Raw genomic sequence first — 17736 nt, 5'->3', positions numbered from 1 at the left:
AAGCCCTCAGCTGAGCCCGGGCATTGCTGTGCAGCGAGCTTATGGGTAGCGGGAGGCCCAAGCAGCTGCAGAAAGGGAGGTGGATTTGCATTTGGTCCACACACCAAGCATTTCTTTTGATGGTGACATAGTCAAATCGACCCTAATCATGGCACAGCTTTAGTATGTAATTCCAAATAGAAGAGGAGAAAGGTAGGATCGCATTTGAATGTCCCTTTTTGTTTATTTAAATTTAGAGATCAAAGTCTCCTTCTGGTTTAAATTAAAAAAAAACCAAGCAGATGCCCCCACAGAAGTCCTCGCTGGTGACGCTGATGAGTTGGAGGGGTTCAGGTCATTCAGTTGTCTCTCCTTTTCTCTAGTTGTTGCCATGCCTGTCTCCGCTCTCGTTGGAGAAGAGCACAGCAAGTGTCCTTGCACAGTAGTAGTCTAACACCTTCTTTGGTGCCTCTGGCACCAAACGAACCTAACGAACCTTCTTTGGTGCCTCTGGCCCGAGCTGGGTGAGGGCATCCTTGGGACATCTCTCTGCTGGGACTGTAGAGGAGACGCGGCAACGCACCCAGCTGGGACCCCGAGCTCTCGGCTGGCAGCGCTCTGGGGGATGAAGCCCACCCTTGGCTTCTCAAGGCGCTGTCAGTGGGTGAGAGTCCGGTTTCTTGGCAGGGTGTCGTGGCCCACAGCTACGAGGAGCTCTGGCATCATGAAGTGCGTCGTCTTTGCGACAAGAGCATAATGCTGGGCACTTTCCTTGGGCCATGCCCAAAATCCATAAAATTAGGCAAAGTTCAGGTGCTTTCTCTCCAGCTCTGCATTTCCAGACACAGGCTTCAGACCCTGTTGCTGTCTGTTGGACCTTTGCCCCCAGCTGTGCTTTCTTGGTCCATGCCGTTCCTTGGTGCGACAGGAATATTGTGGTTGATGGAGTTTCTGTTTGAAGGGAAATACAAAGCTAACACAAAAGCTGCCTGGGAATTCCTACAGACACGCTTTCACTGCAGAGCATCCACGCGAGGTACCTGGGTTCAGCAAACATCAGGAATGTTTGCGGAAATCTTCCTTGTTGTCCCTCAGCCTGAGGACCTGGTTGCCCTTTGAGTTGTGGTTCTTTGAGCTTCAAGATGCTGGGCCTTGCCTGCTTCCATGGCACTTACCCCTTCCAGTCTCCCCTTTTCTCCGAAGATATATGGTACAAGACGCCTGGTTTTGTAGCATTGTGTATCCCTTTATCAGCCGGCCAGCCAGGACCCTGCCGTGTCCTTGCTCTGTAGATACCACTTGGACAAACCATGTCTGAAGTTGACAGCCAAGGCTGCTGACAGGAGAAGGGAAGCACCGCTCTGGTTCTCGTGCTGGGGAGCCCTGGAGGTGCCGGTGGGATGCTGGGGCCGTTAAGGAACCTGGGAGGAGAGGTCGGTGCAGGGCGAGGTGGCCATTGCAAGGCAGATGGGGCGGCGGAGGGGCCACAGCCGTGCCAAGGCTGGGCGGAAGAGGCAGGGAGGTGTGGGTTCGTGAAGATAACCAGGGCTGGGATGGTTGAGGGGGAGAGGAGCGCTGTCTGTGCTGGATCTGAGCTTAGGACACAGCGCACGGCCCTACCTGCTGGTCTAACACCTATTATTCTTTCTCTCTTTCAAGATCCTCACCTCCTCCGGACCATGACCCCCGAAAACATGTGCCACATGACTCCCCCTTCTCGCCTGGAGCACCCTCCTCCGCCACCTCCGCCTCCACCCCCCCACCTCCAGGGTCCCCCGCCACCGCCCCCGCACCCGCAGCAGCACAACCCTCACTACCCCAGCCTGCAGCGGGACATGTACATGAAGGCTGAGCCCCTGATGCCGCCGTACGGCATCGGGCAGGGCATGGCGCCCGCCGACCTCCACCATGCCCAGCAGTCGCAGATGCTGCACCAGCTACTCCAGCAGCACGGAGCAGAGTAAGGCCTTAGGGCGCTGGGGCTTTTCAGCGTTATTTGTGTGATTTGGGGAAGGGAGGGGATGAGGGAATGGGAGCTGGAGGCTCGCAGAATGCATGAGCCAAATGATGGGGTTTAACTGCCAGTTAAGGAGCGTGCCCTGGTTCTGTGGGAGCGAGCTGGGGAGGCATCGAGGTGGAGATGACCCAAAGCGTGGGGCAGGGGTTTGCAGTGCCTGCCTCGGAGCTGGGCGGTAGGGACAGACAGGAGGAAAGCAAAGATGTGGCTCAGTGCACGGATGGCACAGAGCTTGGCAGTCACGGGGCGGGTGGGCAGAGCCTTGGGGGAGAAGGTGGTGACAGCACCGAAAGCCCGTGGCTCCCTGCACGAAGGTTTTGGTTTTTATGTGAGGTCCCAGCTTTTTCCCGGTCACGGGCTCTGGGGCTGTTACCTCCCCACCTCTTGCTTTCCCGCTCAGCCTTTGCTTTCCCGCGGGTCCCTGCAGCCTCCCGGTGCACCCTGCCAAGAAGCGGAAACACTCCGAGTCGCCCCCCAACACCCTCAATGCACAGATGCTCAACGGGCTGATAAAGCAGGAGCCAGGTATGGGGTCCGTGCCGCTCAACCCTGACAGAGTCCAAACGCCTCCCTGGCACCAGCCGGGAGCGCTCTCACCAGGTATGTGGTTTTTGTCCATCCCCTTCCCCTTAATAACCCCAGCATGCAAACCCCTGCTGCAAGCCCGGGCACCCCGCTGGGCCAGGGTGCTTGGGAGGAGGGCACGTGGGCACCGCAGGGTGCCAGCCAGTGGGGCTCGCCCCGGCCGGGTCCCCAGGAGGAGAGCGGGGCGGTGGGTTCATCCTGGCCCAGATCTCGTGCCCGTGGCGGTGCCCTGGCAGTCGGGAGGCAAGCTTCAGGCTGGCCGCACAGACAATACCAGTCGCTTCTTTGTGCTCTTACCCAGCTGGACACTCTGTCGGAGTGACTGAAATTGGTATTTTCCCCTCACCACAGGCCTGATTCAAGATAACGACAGCTTGAATGGCTCCTACCTGGATCCCAACTACCAGTCCATAAAGTGGCAGCCACATCAACAGAACAAGTGGGCAACTCTGTACGATGCCAACTACAAAGAACTGTGAGTAATTCCTCCGCCTTTGAATAAAGTCAGGTTCGCCTTTCGTGTATCGGTGGCAAGGGACTGGGGTTGGGGGGGATCACACTCGTAAGATGGGACAAGGATCTTCCTGGGCTCCCCCTTGTCCTCTCCTGTCACCCGCTGATCTCTGCTTGCCTGCACTGTGGTGGAGATACTCTCCTTACTGTACCTTTGCCATTGGGAAGGTTACTTCTCTGCACTTCTCCAGGGCTGATGGAGGATTAAGAAATAGGGCTGGCTCTGTAGGAGCCAGCAGAAGGCGGTTCAGCAGCTTTGGTGACAGTTTAGCAGCCACGCAGACCTTGGTCTGCTGTGGAGAGTCGTATTGGCAAATACAGCCTTGCCCTGAGCATGGTTTGGACCAGCAGCGCCCTTTCCTCCTGCCCAGGCTTAGCAAGGTCCTGGGTTTTAAAATAAGTATTAGGATTTACTGGACAATGCATAGCATGGATGACTGGAGGTAATCTAGAGCCACTTCAGCACAGCTTGAGAGCAGCATAAAAGGGAGGCTGAGGAGGAGGAGTGGGAGCGGTTGATGGGCAGAGGAGGAAAGGAGGAGAGAAGGAAAGGGCGAGGGAAGGGGTTGAGGAAAGCTGGGAAGCCAGGAGGGGCAGCGAGGTGGCAGAGAGGCAAGGGGAGCGGGTGGAGAGGAAAGCTGGGGTGGCCGAGGCGGGCTGGGGGGCAGAGCGGCGGGGTGGGAAGGTGGGCTGGGGGGGCGGCGGGGGGCTAGGAGCTGGGAGGAGAGGCTGGGGCAGAGGAGGGTGGAGGCAGTGCGTGGACGAGCTGCATAGGGAAAGAGGAGTGCTCAGGAGGAAACCGCTCTGGATCCTCCCTGCATTCCTCGGAGGTGACAGAGATCTGGCAAGCAACAGGCTTGGGTTCCAGGAACCGCTCGCTGAGCAAACGAACCCCCCCGTCTCCCCTCCTCCTCTTTCTGCACAGCCAGCGGCTGGTCGGGGTCCTCTTGGGGGACACGGAGGAGGGGGTGCTCCCAAATAACCCAAGACTATTATCACACCTCGCCTGGCTGGTGCTCAGGATGGGAGCCGAGGCCGAGTAGGATCTGCGACGGGCAGGGAAGCTGCCGCTGCAAGCCCCGGCCCTCCTGCACACAGATCCCCTGCTCAGCCCAGTCCTGGTCCTTGTGTCGTCTTTAGCGCAGACCCGGTGGTGACTGGGGCACTCTACGGGTCGTTCCTCTGCGGAGAAGTGGCTGTTGGAGTTGGTTACTTCTTTGGTGACGTCCTGTCCTTTGCAAAGACTCTGTTTGTGGCTGTTTCCCCAGCCACAGCAGGAGAGGGGTAATTTGGGGAGGTGGTTACTTCTGTTTTACTAAACCGTTTCCATATAGGAAGCATCTCCTACCTTCAGGGGGAATATCAACACCCCGATTGACCTGTTCCTGTCAGGGGAAGGAAAATAAGGGAGAGGAATAGCATGACAATGTGGGATTTCTACCCCAAAAGGACAGGCTATATCGTTCACCAGCAGCGGCACGCTCCGTGCTACCCCCAGGGCTTTGCTCCTCTTCCCTCCCTGGTCATTTTCTCCACTGCTTCGTACATTGGGACTGTGTAATTTAGGCAATTTCCTGCAGTTTGTCAGTCTGGTGGTTTTAAACCCATGGGGTAGCCTTGGATCCCGCTTTCCAGTGTATTTGGTAGCCTGCTGAAGCGTGCATCTCCTCTGCTTCATCTTTTAGTGTTTCCCCTGTGGCACGAAAGCTTTTCTTTAGGGTGCCGTGGCTTGGCACCCTCCCCAAGAGGCTCCCTTTGCCAAACTGTTTTCCCATCATGTGTTGTGTTGACGTGAGGGCTACTTCTGGGAATTTGTGAGCAGTTCCAAAGTCCGGTCCTGCAGCCCTGCCCCTGCTCTCCACCATCAGTTTGCTTTTCTGTAGATTGCAGGACAGTGGAAGCCGGCCATCTCTCAACACGCCGCAGTCCCCAGTCCCGGATTCCTGCTTTCCCGTGCAGGGCAGCGTTCGCGGTCGGCTCCCACCTCCTCCGAGCGCTGTCTGGACACATCATTTCTATTGCTTGGTTTTCAACCAGGGCCTGGGCGTCACTGGGCAGTTGTGACGCTGCCATTTTCCCACCTGACAAAGCCCCTTTCGGCTTTTGCTGCTGTTCTCGCTTCTCCCAGCCTCTGCTTTTGGGCCAGTACTGCCTCCAGCTGTGAGCCTCGGCATCTTTGCCCCATGTCAAATGGGTTCTGAGAAGCGGAGGTGCCAGGAGAAGCGAACCCCCCTTCTCTAACTCGGGCAACGCTTGGTCACAGCCTGTCAGTCCCCGGAGCGGCCTCTTTTCCACCATCAATCTCCGCAGGGCTTTCACTATGTGGCAGAAGCACGAATGCACCTTGTGGAGTCAGCAGGGTCCAAAGAGCTCTGCGCATCGTAGGAGCAGACCTTTCGCACGGCCTCGCTTTTCTCTTTGACATAATGAGTCCTCCTTTTCCTTCCATCTCACTGTTTACCTGCGCTGGGTAAACGCTCCCTCATCTGAAACGCGTCACAACTCTTTCAGCTTGTCACGGACCGTTTGCAGGTGTTACAGTCCCCGTTCAGAGATTTCCCGTGCACCCCGGTAGCGTACAGGCGGACGGGCAGAGGCAAACTGCGCAATATTTTCTGCTGGGCACAGCGGCGTTGCTGGAGTGCTGCAAACCCCAGCTTTTAACTTCTGCAAACCCAGCCCTGCTCTGCCACGTTCGTTGGATCTGTGCTTGGGATCGCTTGCCTAAAACCTGCTTTTAGGATTTAGGGCGAAAGCCAGAGCAAACCTACTTCTGTGGCATTTAGGTCATCATCCCGTTGTGTAATGAATAAATTCCTTTTAAATGACTTCATGTAGATTTTAGGAACCCACGTGCAGTTTGTTGTGGTGCTGGATTTGACCAGAATTAAGGGTTAAGGTCAAGGGTTGATCGATTAATTTTTAGTTACGCACTACCCCAGTGGACTCCTCCTCCTCAGCAGTGGCTTCGAGGCCAGGTAGCTCTAGGAGAGCCTGTGCAAGCTGAACCTACGTCTCTTTCTAAATGGAAGATCAGTTGGCTCTCCTGGTACAGCACTGTGCCAGAACAGATCGATGAGAAACACCAAAAGATCCATCTTCCCTTCCTTCTTCTATAATGGCATTTTTTAGGTTGACTAATTCAAGTTTTAGCAGGTAGGAGTCTCCTCCTTCCTTTCTGCCTTTTGGGTAGACCCAGCAAATGAGCAGGCATCTGTGTCTCTGAGTATTTCCACAATTCCTCTTCCTCCGAGACCATAAAGTAAGGACCCGCCGTTCCCAGTCTGTTTTCTGCTGGAAGCTGTCCTCTCGTTTGTACGTGCTCTTAGAGTTTCCTACCCCTAGAGGGAACATATTTTTTCCCCGTGATCCAGGTGCCCACAACCTATTCACAGCCCCAGGAATTTGAATCATCCAAATAATCTGATTTTTCCTACTCTCCTTCTTAAGAAAAGAGACCAGAAAGGTAGGTTAAGGAGGGAGGCCGAGCCTTTAGGATGCCGTGAGCCCATAGCAAGCTGGTCGGGTTCTTACCCCAGCGTGGTGTTTCTCACTGGAGCAGCTCTGTGCCCTGGCATGTGCAGAAGATTGACTTCTCCAAAGCCGTCCACCCTGCCCGCAGCCTCCAGAATTTTTCAGCTTTTCTCCTCTTCTGCCTCGGAGAAAGCCAGCCCAGTGGTTACTGCTGCGCAGGAGAGACCCAGGTCTGCTCCTGCATCAAGGCATGACACTTTCTGTTGGGCTGGTGGAATAATTGCTTTGTCAGTACTTGATTTAATATCTTTTTGAACCTATACAGAATAGTTTATGCTGGTGGCTGTGGATTTATGAGTAACGTTCCATGCTAAGTATAATCTTACAGGGTAAAAACTACAATTAAATGATATCCCGTGCTCTCCTCCTCTTGCACACACAAAGTTAGGTCCCTTAGTACGGAATCACAGAATCATTTAGGTTGGAAAAGACCCTTGGAGTCCGCTTGTAACCATCGCTGAAAGTTTTTTGTCCTTAGAAGAGGTTCCTGCTATGGTTTGTGATGATCCGTGAGCCCTGTTCCAGCTTCTATCAGCACCGTTCAAGCCCATTTAACAGCTCTCTTTCCTTATGCAGTGAGCGTAGCTGTCACACCAGATCATATTTGTGTCTTGTGCCTGTGAATAAGTGGAAAATTTCATCTCTGCTCAGTCATTTCCCTGGCCAAAAGCTACAGAATAGGAGCCCTTCAACCATTTCTCTTTTTCCGTTCTTCTGGGCTGTAACGTGGAGCCAAGCTCCTTCTCATCCATTGTCGTGGCTTGATGAGATGGGGACAGCGTAGGAGGGACCTGAACTCATCCTGCAGTCCCTAAGTAGCTTCTCTGCCTTCTAAGAGACCTGTACAGTGAATTTTATTGTGTGAATGGCAACGGATTCCCCATCCCCAGGCAGGTGTGGAGAAGTGGAGCAGCCCCTGCCAGGAGAAGAGCAAAGGGAAGCCGGGCTCGTATGAACTAGAGAGGTTTAATTTTGACACAGATTCCTAGAAGTAGGCTGGATTAAGGAAACGGAGGGAAGGAAGGAAGGGAGGGTTGCTGCATGGATTCAAGTGGAGGTGCCTGGAAATCTGTGTCTTGGCTTGCTGGGCTTGTGTCGCAGGCTTCGCTTATGCAGGCTGAGGAATCTGTGTTGGTTGAAGGAGACCGAAGTCTCTGGATTAGTTTTACTGATAATACGTTTCTTCTTGGCCTTTTGCACTGGTTTTGTGGTTTCGGACTCACTGAACCTTCAAAAGGGTTAGCTGGTTTCCCGCAGCGGTGCCGAAGAGGCCTGGAACCAGGCAGTTCACTAATTTACTCCTGGGAGCAGGAGTAATTCATCTCCCTGACAGCGTGCTCTGATAAATGCCAGCAGGCTCCCTTCTCCCTCTCCCCAGCTGTTTACAGCTTGAGGTAAGGCAGCTGGCAAAGGGTAGTGCAGCGCTCCACGGAAACATTTCCATGCTGAGGCCAGAGCCTCTCTGCCCTGACCCTGGGAACTGGGCTGGTGCCGTTCTCTTCCCATCAAGCGAACTGGTGCTCTCCACGCGCTCTCCTCTGTGGGCTAAACCTGAGCTTTCAGGCTCGCGCTCCTTGGTTGGAAGAAATGTCCTTATAAACAGCGCCAAACCCGGCTTTGCTGCGGATCCTGGATCTCACCAAGGGGACGGAGACCGGTGTGCCACGGTCCGGTCCTGCTGGATGTGTTTTGGGTTAGGTGACAGAGTCTCTTGGGCAAAGCCCTGTTGGCCAGCTTGGCTGATCCCGTGGTGATGGATCGCGGAGGTCTCACTCACGCCGTCAGCGTATCTCAGGCAGCTGAAGGGACCAGGTAGGGTGCCGAGCCGCCGACGCACCGCTGGGGTTGCGTCAGTCTAATGTGGGCTGGGTGAGGCGGCAGCGTCACGCTGCTCAACTGCTCCCGTCCTCCGTCCTGGTGTTTGTATCCTGGAAGAGAAATGAAGCAGGGGCTGCATGGCGTTAGTGAGTGGTCCTTGAACTGGGTCTCCAGACATTATGTCTTAGGAGTGGTTGAGAGACTGGGGAACCTGGGAGGAAGGAGGAGAGAAATGGGGGAGATTTTTCTTCCAGAAAGGAAACAGTTGAGGCGTGTGAGCATCCCTCGGACAGTCCTGCTCTTGGCCACAGACCCCTATACAGTTCCCTTTTTATCAGGGACACCTTTCTCCTTGCAGAGCCTTTCCCTTTGCTCTGCACTTCAATGCGGAGGGCGAGGGTGCTCCCTGCTCCTCTAAGTGTGGACGCCAGGCGTGGCTGTGGGGAGTTTGTAACCTCTCACCCTCACTCAGATTGGGAGAAACCTCCTCTCCTCTGATCCTGGCCTTCGAAGTCCTGCCTTAATCTGCTTTTGTCAGTGGGGGGCATTTTGGCTAAAATAATCCATTTGACCCCAGACCTTTTATTCCTGACACTTTGCCCTCTGAGCCCTGCACTCTCCCTGGGAAAAGCCAGCATGGCTTTGGCTGCCCCCAGGCCGTTGACTTGTCAGCGGCTGGTGTCATCCCTAATCCCAGGAATCGCTTCTGCCTCGGGATTGCCTGCCCTTCCTTCTCCTATCGTCCCGTTGACGGCAGCCACCCATCCAGAGAGCACATCTCCGGAGGGGCATGCTGCCGGCATGCTGCCCGAGGGCCGGGTGCTGGTGACTCTGAGGTCTCTGTGGGTAAGATGAAGGGGAAGGTGATTTTTTTATAAGCGTCACCGGAGTCCTTACGGTGCCTCAGGCAGTGATGGCCCCACACCACGTGGCAGTGGGGGAGTGGGTTTGCTGCTTCCAAGTGGGATTTATAAAATGAGGGTGAAAAAGCACTGGAATAGGAGATCCAGGGTATACCCTGCCCTGCAGGCTGTCTGCAGTGGGGGTGATCTGAGAGCAGCTCCTTGGCTCAGCTGGAGGTGATGGGCTGAAGGCAGAGGGCTGGGGAGATCCATGGCCTCTCTCATACCTGGAAAGCAGCTTCTTGCCTCCGCTCTGCGCCAGCACAGGGATCCTGCTTTGGGGGATTGCTCCAGCACAGGGATCCTGCTTTGGGGGATTGCTCCAGCACAGGGATCCTGCTTTGGGGGATTGCTCCAGCACAGGGATCCTGCTCTGGGGGATTGCTCCAGCACAGGGATCCTGCTTTGGGGGATGCTCCAGCACAGGGATCCTGCTTTGGGGGATTGCTCCAGCGCAGGGATCCTGCTTTGGGGGATTGCTCCAGCACAGGGATCCTGCTTTGGGGGATGCTCCAGCACAGGGATCCTGCTTTGGGGGATGCTCCAGCACAGGGATCCTGCTTTGGGGGATGCTCCAGCACAGGGATCCTGCTTTGGGGGATGCTCCAGCACAGGGATCCTGCTTTGGGGGATTGCTCCAGCACAGGGATCCTGCTTTGGGGAATTACTCCAGCACAGGGATCCTGCTTTGGGGGATGCTCCAGCGCAGGGATCCTGCTTTGGGGGATTGCTCCAGCACAGGGATCCTGCTTTGGGGAATTACTCCAGCACAGGGATCCTGCTTTGGGGGATGCTCCAGCACAGGAATCCTGCTTTGGGGGATTGCTCCAGCACAGGGATCCTGCTTTGGGGGATTGCTCCAGCACAGGGATCCTGCTTTGGGGGATGCTCCAGCACAGGGATCCTGCTTTGGGGGATGCTCCAGCGCAGGGATCCTGCTTTGGGGGATTGCTCCAGCACAGGGATCCTGCTTTGGGGGATTGCTCCAGCACAGGGATCCTGCTTTGGGGAATTACTCCAGCACAGGGATCCTGCTTTGGGGGATCCACCAGTCACAGCCATCAGAAAACCTGGAGAAAAGGAGCCTCTGAGGAGGGTACTCTGGAGGTCATTTCTAGAAGACAGAGGAAGGAGACCCTGACTGTCTCCCCTCTCTCGACACGTGTTTAGCAGCCATCAGTTTCAGTGACGTTAACCAGAGCATGTTTTGGAAGCAACTGTGATTTGGAAGTTGTCAGTCCCTCCCTCTTCTCTGCTTTCTCTATTAAAAACCAGTGGGGCGAGTGGTGAACGCTTGGGGGTCCTGGGCAGACGGAGGCAGAGGGGGGTCTTGGTGAAAGCAATGAGGAAGGGCTCCGGCATCCCTGGGGTGAGCGTGGAGGGTGCTCGGGCCAGCCCAAGCCGCAGCTCCCCATCAAGAAGAGCCAGATGGAGAATTCGGCACTGAGGCTGGGAGGAGGGTGAGAGCAGAGAGGAATTCCTCTCGTGCTTCTGGGCTAAGGTAGTGCTCTGCTCCCACCGTCTGGTTTGTGTTCGGGGCATGGCACGGCAGCCCCGGGTCCCTCGGGTACAAGAAATGAGTAGTCGCTCGTGGCCATCCCGGCATTATTCATGGCTGCCTGGAAATACCCACAGGTTTCGTCCACGTTAACCCCTCAAGTGCGCATGGGGGGAGAAGGGCTTTCTTCCCAGAAGAAAGGAGGTGGCCAGCCCAGGGACAAAAGGGACCTTTCTGTATCTCCCGCTTCCCAGAGTGTGCTGATGTCTGCCTCGTCCGTCGCTGTCAGTCTGTCCACCTCCCCTCCCGTTGCTCTGGGCAGTATCTGTCTGTCTGTATTAAGAACTGGAGGTGGGAGTCAGAAGTAGTTTGGTTTTGTGGAAGAGCACTCCATAATTTTTAAGCCTGATGTCAAAGGCGAGGCTGAGCTCCCCTTTACCTCATCCATAGTTTGTTAATTAAAAACAATGGGATTTGGGTGTTCTGCTAGAACTGCTTGCTGGGGAGGCGGGATGAGAGGCATCTCCTTCCCCGCTGCGTAGGGCGGGCAGCGGCCCGGGGGCCCACCAGCCCAGGTCTGGGTTTTTGGATGGTGAGAGAAAGGGGACTTGCTGCAAAGGCCACATATTTCCCTCGTTCCCATGGTAACCAGCCCATTAAGGAGATGTAGATTAAACCTCCCCAGCTGGTGTGTGTTCATCGGGCAGCCAGGGCTCCCTCCTCCTCCTCTGGACCTGCCTGCTGGGGGCTGGAAGCTTTTCGCCGGAGCAGGTGGTTGTGATTTCGGCAGGAATCCGGCACGCAGGCGGTACCGCCTGGTAGCAGGGCCAGCGCAGGCGACGTCGGGAATGCGACGGGTGAAGCGAATGGAGGTGTGGGACCCCCCCCCCAGGTCAGCCTGAGCTGCTTCTCCCAGCAAGCGGCATCAGAGGTCTGCTCCAGGCTTTGGGCAGGCTGTGGAGCTCGGTATCTCTAGTGTGGGTTGAGCCAGGGCTAAGCAGCTGTGCTTTTTAGGAGCAGCACTCGGAAAGGAGATGCTAGCCTGTCGTGGCTCATATTATACTATGTTTATCGTATTAGTACTACAGCGTAGCATATAGAGGGGTGGTTGCCCCAGCATCCTCAACAAATCCTAGACACAGGAACCGTATTTCTTTCCAGTTGAAGACCCACCTAAAGCAAAGCTTGCAGCTTCAAGGAGGTATGGACCTTCTCTGAACTCTCATCCCTGCGCAGCAGGATGGGTTGCTGGGCGAGCTTAGGCAATGTGTTGGGTTCACGTCAGGCAGTGCCGGCCCGTGCCGATCAGCCCTGCGAGCAGCTGAGAGCAGCGTCAGCGCGAGGCAGGAGGGACAGCACCAGAGGCTGTCTCTTTTGCCCCAACGCAGCCCTCCTTCCCCTCCCACGCGCCTGCTGGGCCTCAGGATTAGTTTGTGGCTCTGTGCGTGAGTAGAGGTGGCCTTCACAGCCTGCGGCGAGGTGGGACTGTTCACAACACAGGCGCCGTTCGTGCGTGGTGGGACACGGAGGCAAGCTGTCCCCCCAGCCCTTCCCACCCGGCGGTGGGGTGGTTCACGTGCATCTGCACCCCGGGATGTGGCCGTGTACCACACCATATGGACCCCTCGTTGCCTCTTCTTCTGGGTGTGTGGCTCGTCCTTCCCCCCACAAGCCTTTCGTGGGGTGCACAGGGCTCTGGTCTAACGGCTGTTGCCTTTTCCACAGCCCGATGCTCACGTACCGCGTAGATGCTGACAAGGGGTTCAACTTCTCAGTGGGCGACGACGCCTTCGTGTGCCAGAAGAAGAATCACTTCCAGGTCACGGTCTACATCGGCATGCTTGGAGATCCCAAGTATGTGAAGACCCCCGAGGGCCTGAAACCCTTAGAGTGCTTCTACCTGAAGCTGCACGGAGTGAAGGCAAGCAGGAGCTAAGGGCCAGGAGTGAATCCAGCAGGGAGAAGGGGTGCTTGGCAGGCGGCTGGGATCAGGCAACACCACGTCTTCATGTGCTAAGTTGTAGGGGAGCGTGTAGGAGAGGGCTGAAGGCCAGAACAAGGCAGATCTTGAAATATGAGTCCTAAGATGGACTCAATCACTGCCTGGGTGTCTTCAGGGCTACCTCTCGCTCACCTTTGCCTCCGGAGGTATAGAGGCACTTTGGGAAGATCCTTTCACCCTCAACTGCCCCCCTGGCAAGGGAGGCACCCATGCTTGGACAATGACCACACTCAAGTTGGGTGTTGTACTGAGTCCTCGGAGGGCTGGGCGGACGGCTGGCCTGTGCTGGGGCGAAGGAGGTGGGAAGGGGAAGCTCTCAGCTTTTTTCGCTCTTTGTCACCTGCCCAAATCTTTTTCTCCAGCTAGAGGCCTTGAACCAGTCGATCAATATAGAGCAGTCGCAGTCTGACCGCAGCAAACGGCCCTTCAACCCCGTCACGTGAGTATTGCCCGGGGTATGTTCGTGTGGGGGCATTGCTACCGGGCAATAAGCAATAGCAGGAGAGGATGGGGACAGGGGCTGAGGCGGAGGTCTCAGGATAGTAGTGTGGGTATCTCACTTTCCAGTTTTCTCCTCTGTTTCCCACAGCAAAGTTTTCCTCTCTTTACGTTCCCCACTCTGCTCTGTGCCCAGTTCATAGACCTGCCTTGGTGGAGCAGGCCAGGAGGTGGCCGTTCCCCAAAGAACCTCCTCTCCAGTGGTGTCCTCACTCACTCCTCTGTTTTCCTTTCCTCAGGGTCAACCTGCCTCCAGAGCAGGTCACCAAGGTCACCGTGGGGCGGCTGCACTTCAGCGAGACCACAGCCAACAACATGCGGAAGAAAGGCAAACCCAACCCAGACCAGAGGTGAGCAGCACAGATGCCTTCTCTAAGCCGTTCCGAGCACTCAAGGCCTGTGGATGTGCCAGTCCTGGGGCTGGGGAGTGTGGCTGGAGGGAGGGGGACATGGGGGACAGGTCCTGAATTGGCCATCCTTGTACATGTGGAGGAAAGGAGGTGTCTGCTGTGGCCACAAGAAGGGTCTCCCCCACTCTACAAGGGGTTGGGGACAGTGCCCGTGCCCCACAGCACAAGGAGAGGGGACGTGCCAAGCCCACCATGACGGCTTGGTGCCTCGGCCTCTGGAGGGGAAGCAGACTCGGTGCAGGATGGCACCCTGACCTCTCTCCCCTCTTGGCAGGTATTTCATGCTCGTGGTAGCCTTGCAGGCACACGCGCAGAACCAGAACTACACACTGGCAGCCCACATCTCTGAGCGCATCATCGTCCGAGTAAGTCCCTCTCTCCTCCCTCAGCCTCAATGGGTGCCCCACAGCCCTTTGCTGGATGTCCTGGGCAATCCTCCCACCTTCCTCTGGCTTTTCAGAGCTTTCTCCACCTAGCCCTTGCCTACCTTCTCCAAACCATCGCTGCCTTGCTTGTACCTATCCGTACCTGGGTTCTGGCTCCAGCCTTTCCACACCTGCTTAGTCAGAGCAGCCTCAGAGCGTGCAAGAACTTGTTGCAGGACAGGGAAGGCATCCCATTCTCCCAAGGCTGGACCAGTGTCCAGGGTAGAGCTGTTGGGAGTGAAGAAACAGTGTTGTTGGGACTCTGCAGCAAGGACAAGGCCTACGGGTGCAGAAAGATCCGGTACCTTCCCAGGGCAGCACCTTTTGCACGTGCTAAGGCAGCAGGGCTGCAATGGGAATGCAGAGGAGCAGGAAAAGATAGGCACCATCCCCAGACTCTCCCGGGGCTCTGTTGGAGCACCCAGCTGCAGGACACGAAGGCAGGGTGTAGAACACAGACAGAGGGACCTCAGAGTTTGCAGACAAACAAATCCACAATGAATTATGCAGCCTCCAGGGTGCCCAGCGCAGAACTGCAGGGAATTGCAGGCAGCCTGGACTGCCCTGTCTCAACCTGCGGGTGGGACAGAACCACGGCAGCAGGGCAGAACCCCAGGATTTGGGACCCAGGAGCAACAGCCATGTCACCTGGTCTCCTGCTGTCCTGCATGGTTCTGGTTGGGGTTGTTGGAACAGCTCTGATAGCTGAGATAACAGACAGCTCAAGAAAGCAAGGATATTTCTTTAGGGAGAGGAGCAGAACAGGCATAGCCTTGGTTCCTGCAGAGAGATGCTTAGACAGCGCCAGCAGACGAATGCCAAGGCTGCCTCTGCTGCAAGGGCAGGCTGGGATCTGTTCCCAGGGCTGGCAGTGGGTCCCTGCCCCTGCCACTTCGCCTTGTGCTGCTGCAGAGCTCTGTCTCGCACCTCCATGGCCTTGCTTGTCCTCTCTTGGCTCTGCCCTGCCTGCTGGTCCAGCTCCCTGCTATCCCTCCTGTGAGGCTGGGGCTGGCACAGCTCAGCCTTGAGCTCTTCCTAGGGCTGGGATTCAACGCGCTGCGGGCTGGGAAGCACACCCGTGCCAGGATCTCATGACCTGGACTGTTCATCCCAAAAGCCCCCTCCCACTTCTCAGGGTACCTGGATGAACACGCTCCAGTTTCACCTGAGATCTTCCCTGTCCCCGTTTCCCTTCTGCGGAGCAAGGACACTGCTGTGCCATCAGGGTGCTTCTGCTTATGCCAAGCTCTGTTTCGTAGCTGTTTCCCACCCACGCTAATGGGCACAGCACCCTGCTGCAGTAGGGTGCCTGGCACCCTCCCGGCCACCACGGCAGCAGCATTTCTCTCCCTGGTTTTGCTACAGCTGCTTTTCAGTCCCCACTTTCCTGTCCCTCCGCAGGCCTCCAACCCCGGCCAGTTTGAGAGTGACAGCGATGTGCTCTGGCAGCGGGCGCAGCTCCCTGATACTGTTTTTCACCACGGCCGGGTTGGCATCAACACAGACCGCCCCGATGAAGCCCTCGTGGTCCATGGCAATGTGAAGGTCATGGGTTCGCTGATGCACCCTTCAGACGTCCGAGTGAAGGAGGACATCCAGGAGGTAAGAGCCAGGCAAACCAGGCTAGGTTTGCGGTCATTGGGGGTCTGAAGAGGCACCACAGAAAGTGTGAGTGTCCTTATGAGCTTGTTTCAGCTGCTGATTTTGACGTCGTCCTCGTGGGCAGCCTGAGCTCCTGACCAGATGGGAAGGGCCTTAGAAGTCTGTCTGTCCCCGTCTGTCCCAAACACACCCTGTCCACCGTTTCTTAGGGAATATTGACTCTTCTGCTGTTAGCCAGAACTAGCAAACGCAGAAGTGACAAACCTGGAAAGAGGTGAATACATCAGATAGCACACTGGGGCTTGCCAGAGCCTGGCTGAGAGGCTCAGCTCTGCTCTGAAGTCATCTCAGCTGGATGTGCCTGTCCAGAAAAGCCGGGTACAATCACGTCTCGTATTTACAAGACCTGCCTCTGCCCTGGGCCTGGCTGTGCAATGGGACTCAGTCTCCTCCTGGCATCGGAATCATGGGAACTTCAGAAGCAACACCCCGCTTAGGAGTTGCCTGTGTCTGTTTTGTCCCAGGTGGACACCACAGAGCAGCTGAAGAGGATCTCCCGTATGCGGCTAGTACACTACAACTACAAGCCCGAGTTTGCGGCCACGGTGGGCATTGACAATGCCTCTGAGACAGGTACGGGCCCTGCGTCACGCCACGGTGACCTGCTTGCGTCCGCAGCCCTGGACCTTGTGTTTTGCAGCCTACAGCGGCGTGTTGTTCGTGGTGCCAAGCGGCACTGCCCTGCCTTTCCTGGCGGCTGTACCCGGCTCTGCCCTGGGGCCCTCCCCAGGCTGGGGTAGGAGAGAGGGGGCTTCTCACCACCTGAGGTTTAGGCACCTAATGAAATTCCCTCTTTAGTAAGTGGGAGAGAAGATGGCACTTCCCAAGGTGGCTTATAGGGCTTCTGTCACAAGGCTTCTCCAAGTACCCACCTCTCTCCAGGGGTACAGCTACAGTCTACGGCGGGGTGATGCAAACACCCCTGTCCACGTAATCTGGGAACCAGCCTTGTCTGAACAGCCTCTGCTCTTCTGTCGCTGAGCCCCTATGGGCTGCCCAGGCCACGGGGCCTCCACCGAGCTCTGCCTCGCCCTGCGGAGGCCAGGGTGAGGGGAGGACAGCCCTTGTGTCATCCCCAGTGAGCAGGGTTCCTGCCAACGACCGCGTGGGCCAGGGGAAGAGCTGTGGCAAGAGGAGCCCTGCTCAGACCACCTTGACCCACTGTGCTGTTTCCACACAGGCGTCATTGCTCAGGAGGTAAAGGAGATCCTCCCTGAAGCTGTGAAGGACACCGGGGACCTGGTCTTTTCCAATGGGAAGACCCTTGAGAACTTCCTGGTGGTGAACAAGGTTGGTGGCAGCCAGGAGGGGCAGGGAGGCTGTTGAACCTGGCTCAAGGGAATCGTGGAGCTGGAAATGGAAGAGGGAAACTCTGACACTTGGGAAATGCTTCTAGGCTAACACCACCCACAGGAGTTTCAGACCTGGCTGGTCTTTCAGATGTCAGGAGTGGGTGGACGGCAGACATCAGCAGGGAGGAACTAGCCTGATGTTGGTGAAAATTGGCAGCATCTCCCTCAGGAAGGGCTCCTTGTTGGCAGCCTTCTGTAGGGAGGCTCTTAGTCATAATCTCTCCTTTTTGGATAAGATAAGGTGCTTATGTCAAGATAACCCAGAGCACCTGGCTGCCTGACCTCTCCATAACCCGTGGCAGCCTGTTTGCTGCTCTGGGCATCGAGGGGACAGCCTCCCATAGCACACATTGGGGGGACAGCCTCCCAAAGCTGCCAGCTCTCTCCCGCGTCACTCTGTCCAGAGTAGGAATAGCCAGGATTGACCTTAGTGCCTCGTTTTTCCTTTGTGGAAGCGTAGATCCCTGCAGTTACATCTCCAGCTAGCAGTAGCTGTAAGCGTGACCTTTTCTGTCCCATCTGCACGTGGCCAGGCCATTAC

At 56.3% G+C, this 17736-nt stretch overlaps 1 protein-coding gene across 7 annotated transcripts in view; it reads left to right on the top strand.

Moving 5' to 3' along the window:
- The window catches only part of MYRF (myelin regulatory factor), a 68038-nt gene that overhangs the window by 36584 nt on the left and 13718 nt on the right, over positions 1-17736 (top strand). For all 7 annotated transcript variants that reach the window (XM_087740555.1, XM_087740540.1, XM_087740532.1 and 4 more), the window contains 10 exons: positions 1639-1939; positions 2424-2596; positions 2933-3056; positions 12572-12767; positions 13211-13287; positions 13586-13696; positions 14031-14121; positions 15583-15783; positions 16308-16416; positions 17024-17133. In XM_087740555.1, the coding sequence (XP_087596681.1) occupies positions 1639-1939; positions 2424-2596; positions 2933-3056; positions 12572-12767; positions 13211-13287; positions 13586-13696; positions 14031-14121; positions 15583-15783; positions 16308-16416; positions 17024-17133 (1493 nt within the window). The remainder of the gene's footprint in view (positions 1-1638; positions 1940-2423; positions 2597-2932; positions 3057-12571; positions 12768-13210; positions 13288-13585; positions 13697-14030; positions 14122-15582; positions 15784-16307; positions 16417-17023; positions 17134-17736) is intronic.

The sequence above is a fragment of the Nipponia nippon genome, unplaced genomic scaffold (genome assembly GCF_047370975.1).
Source record: "Nipponia nippon isolate SJK-2023a ecotype South Korea unplaced genomic scaffold, ASM4737097v1 scaffold_10, whole genome shotgun sequence".
NCBI lineage: Eukaryota > Metazoa > Chordata > Aves > Pelecaniformes > Threskiornithidae > Nipponia > Nipponia nippon.
This window is presented reverse-complemented; position numbering and strand designations above follow the sequence as displayed.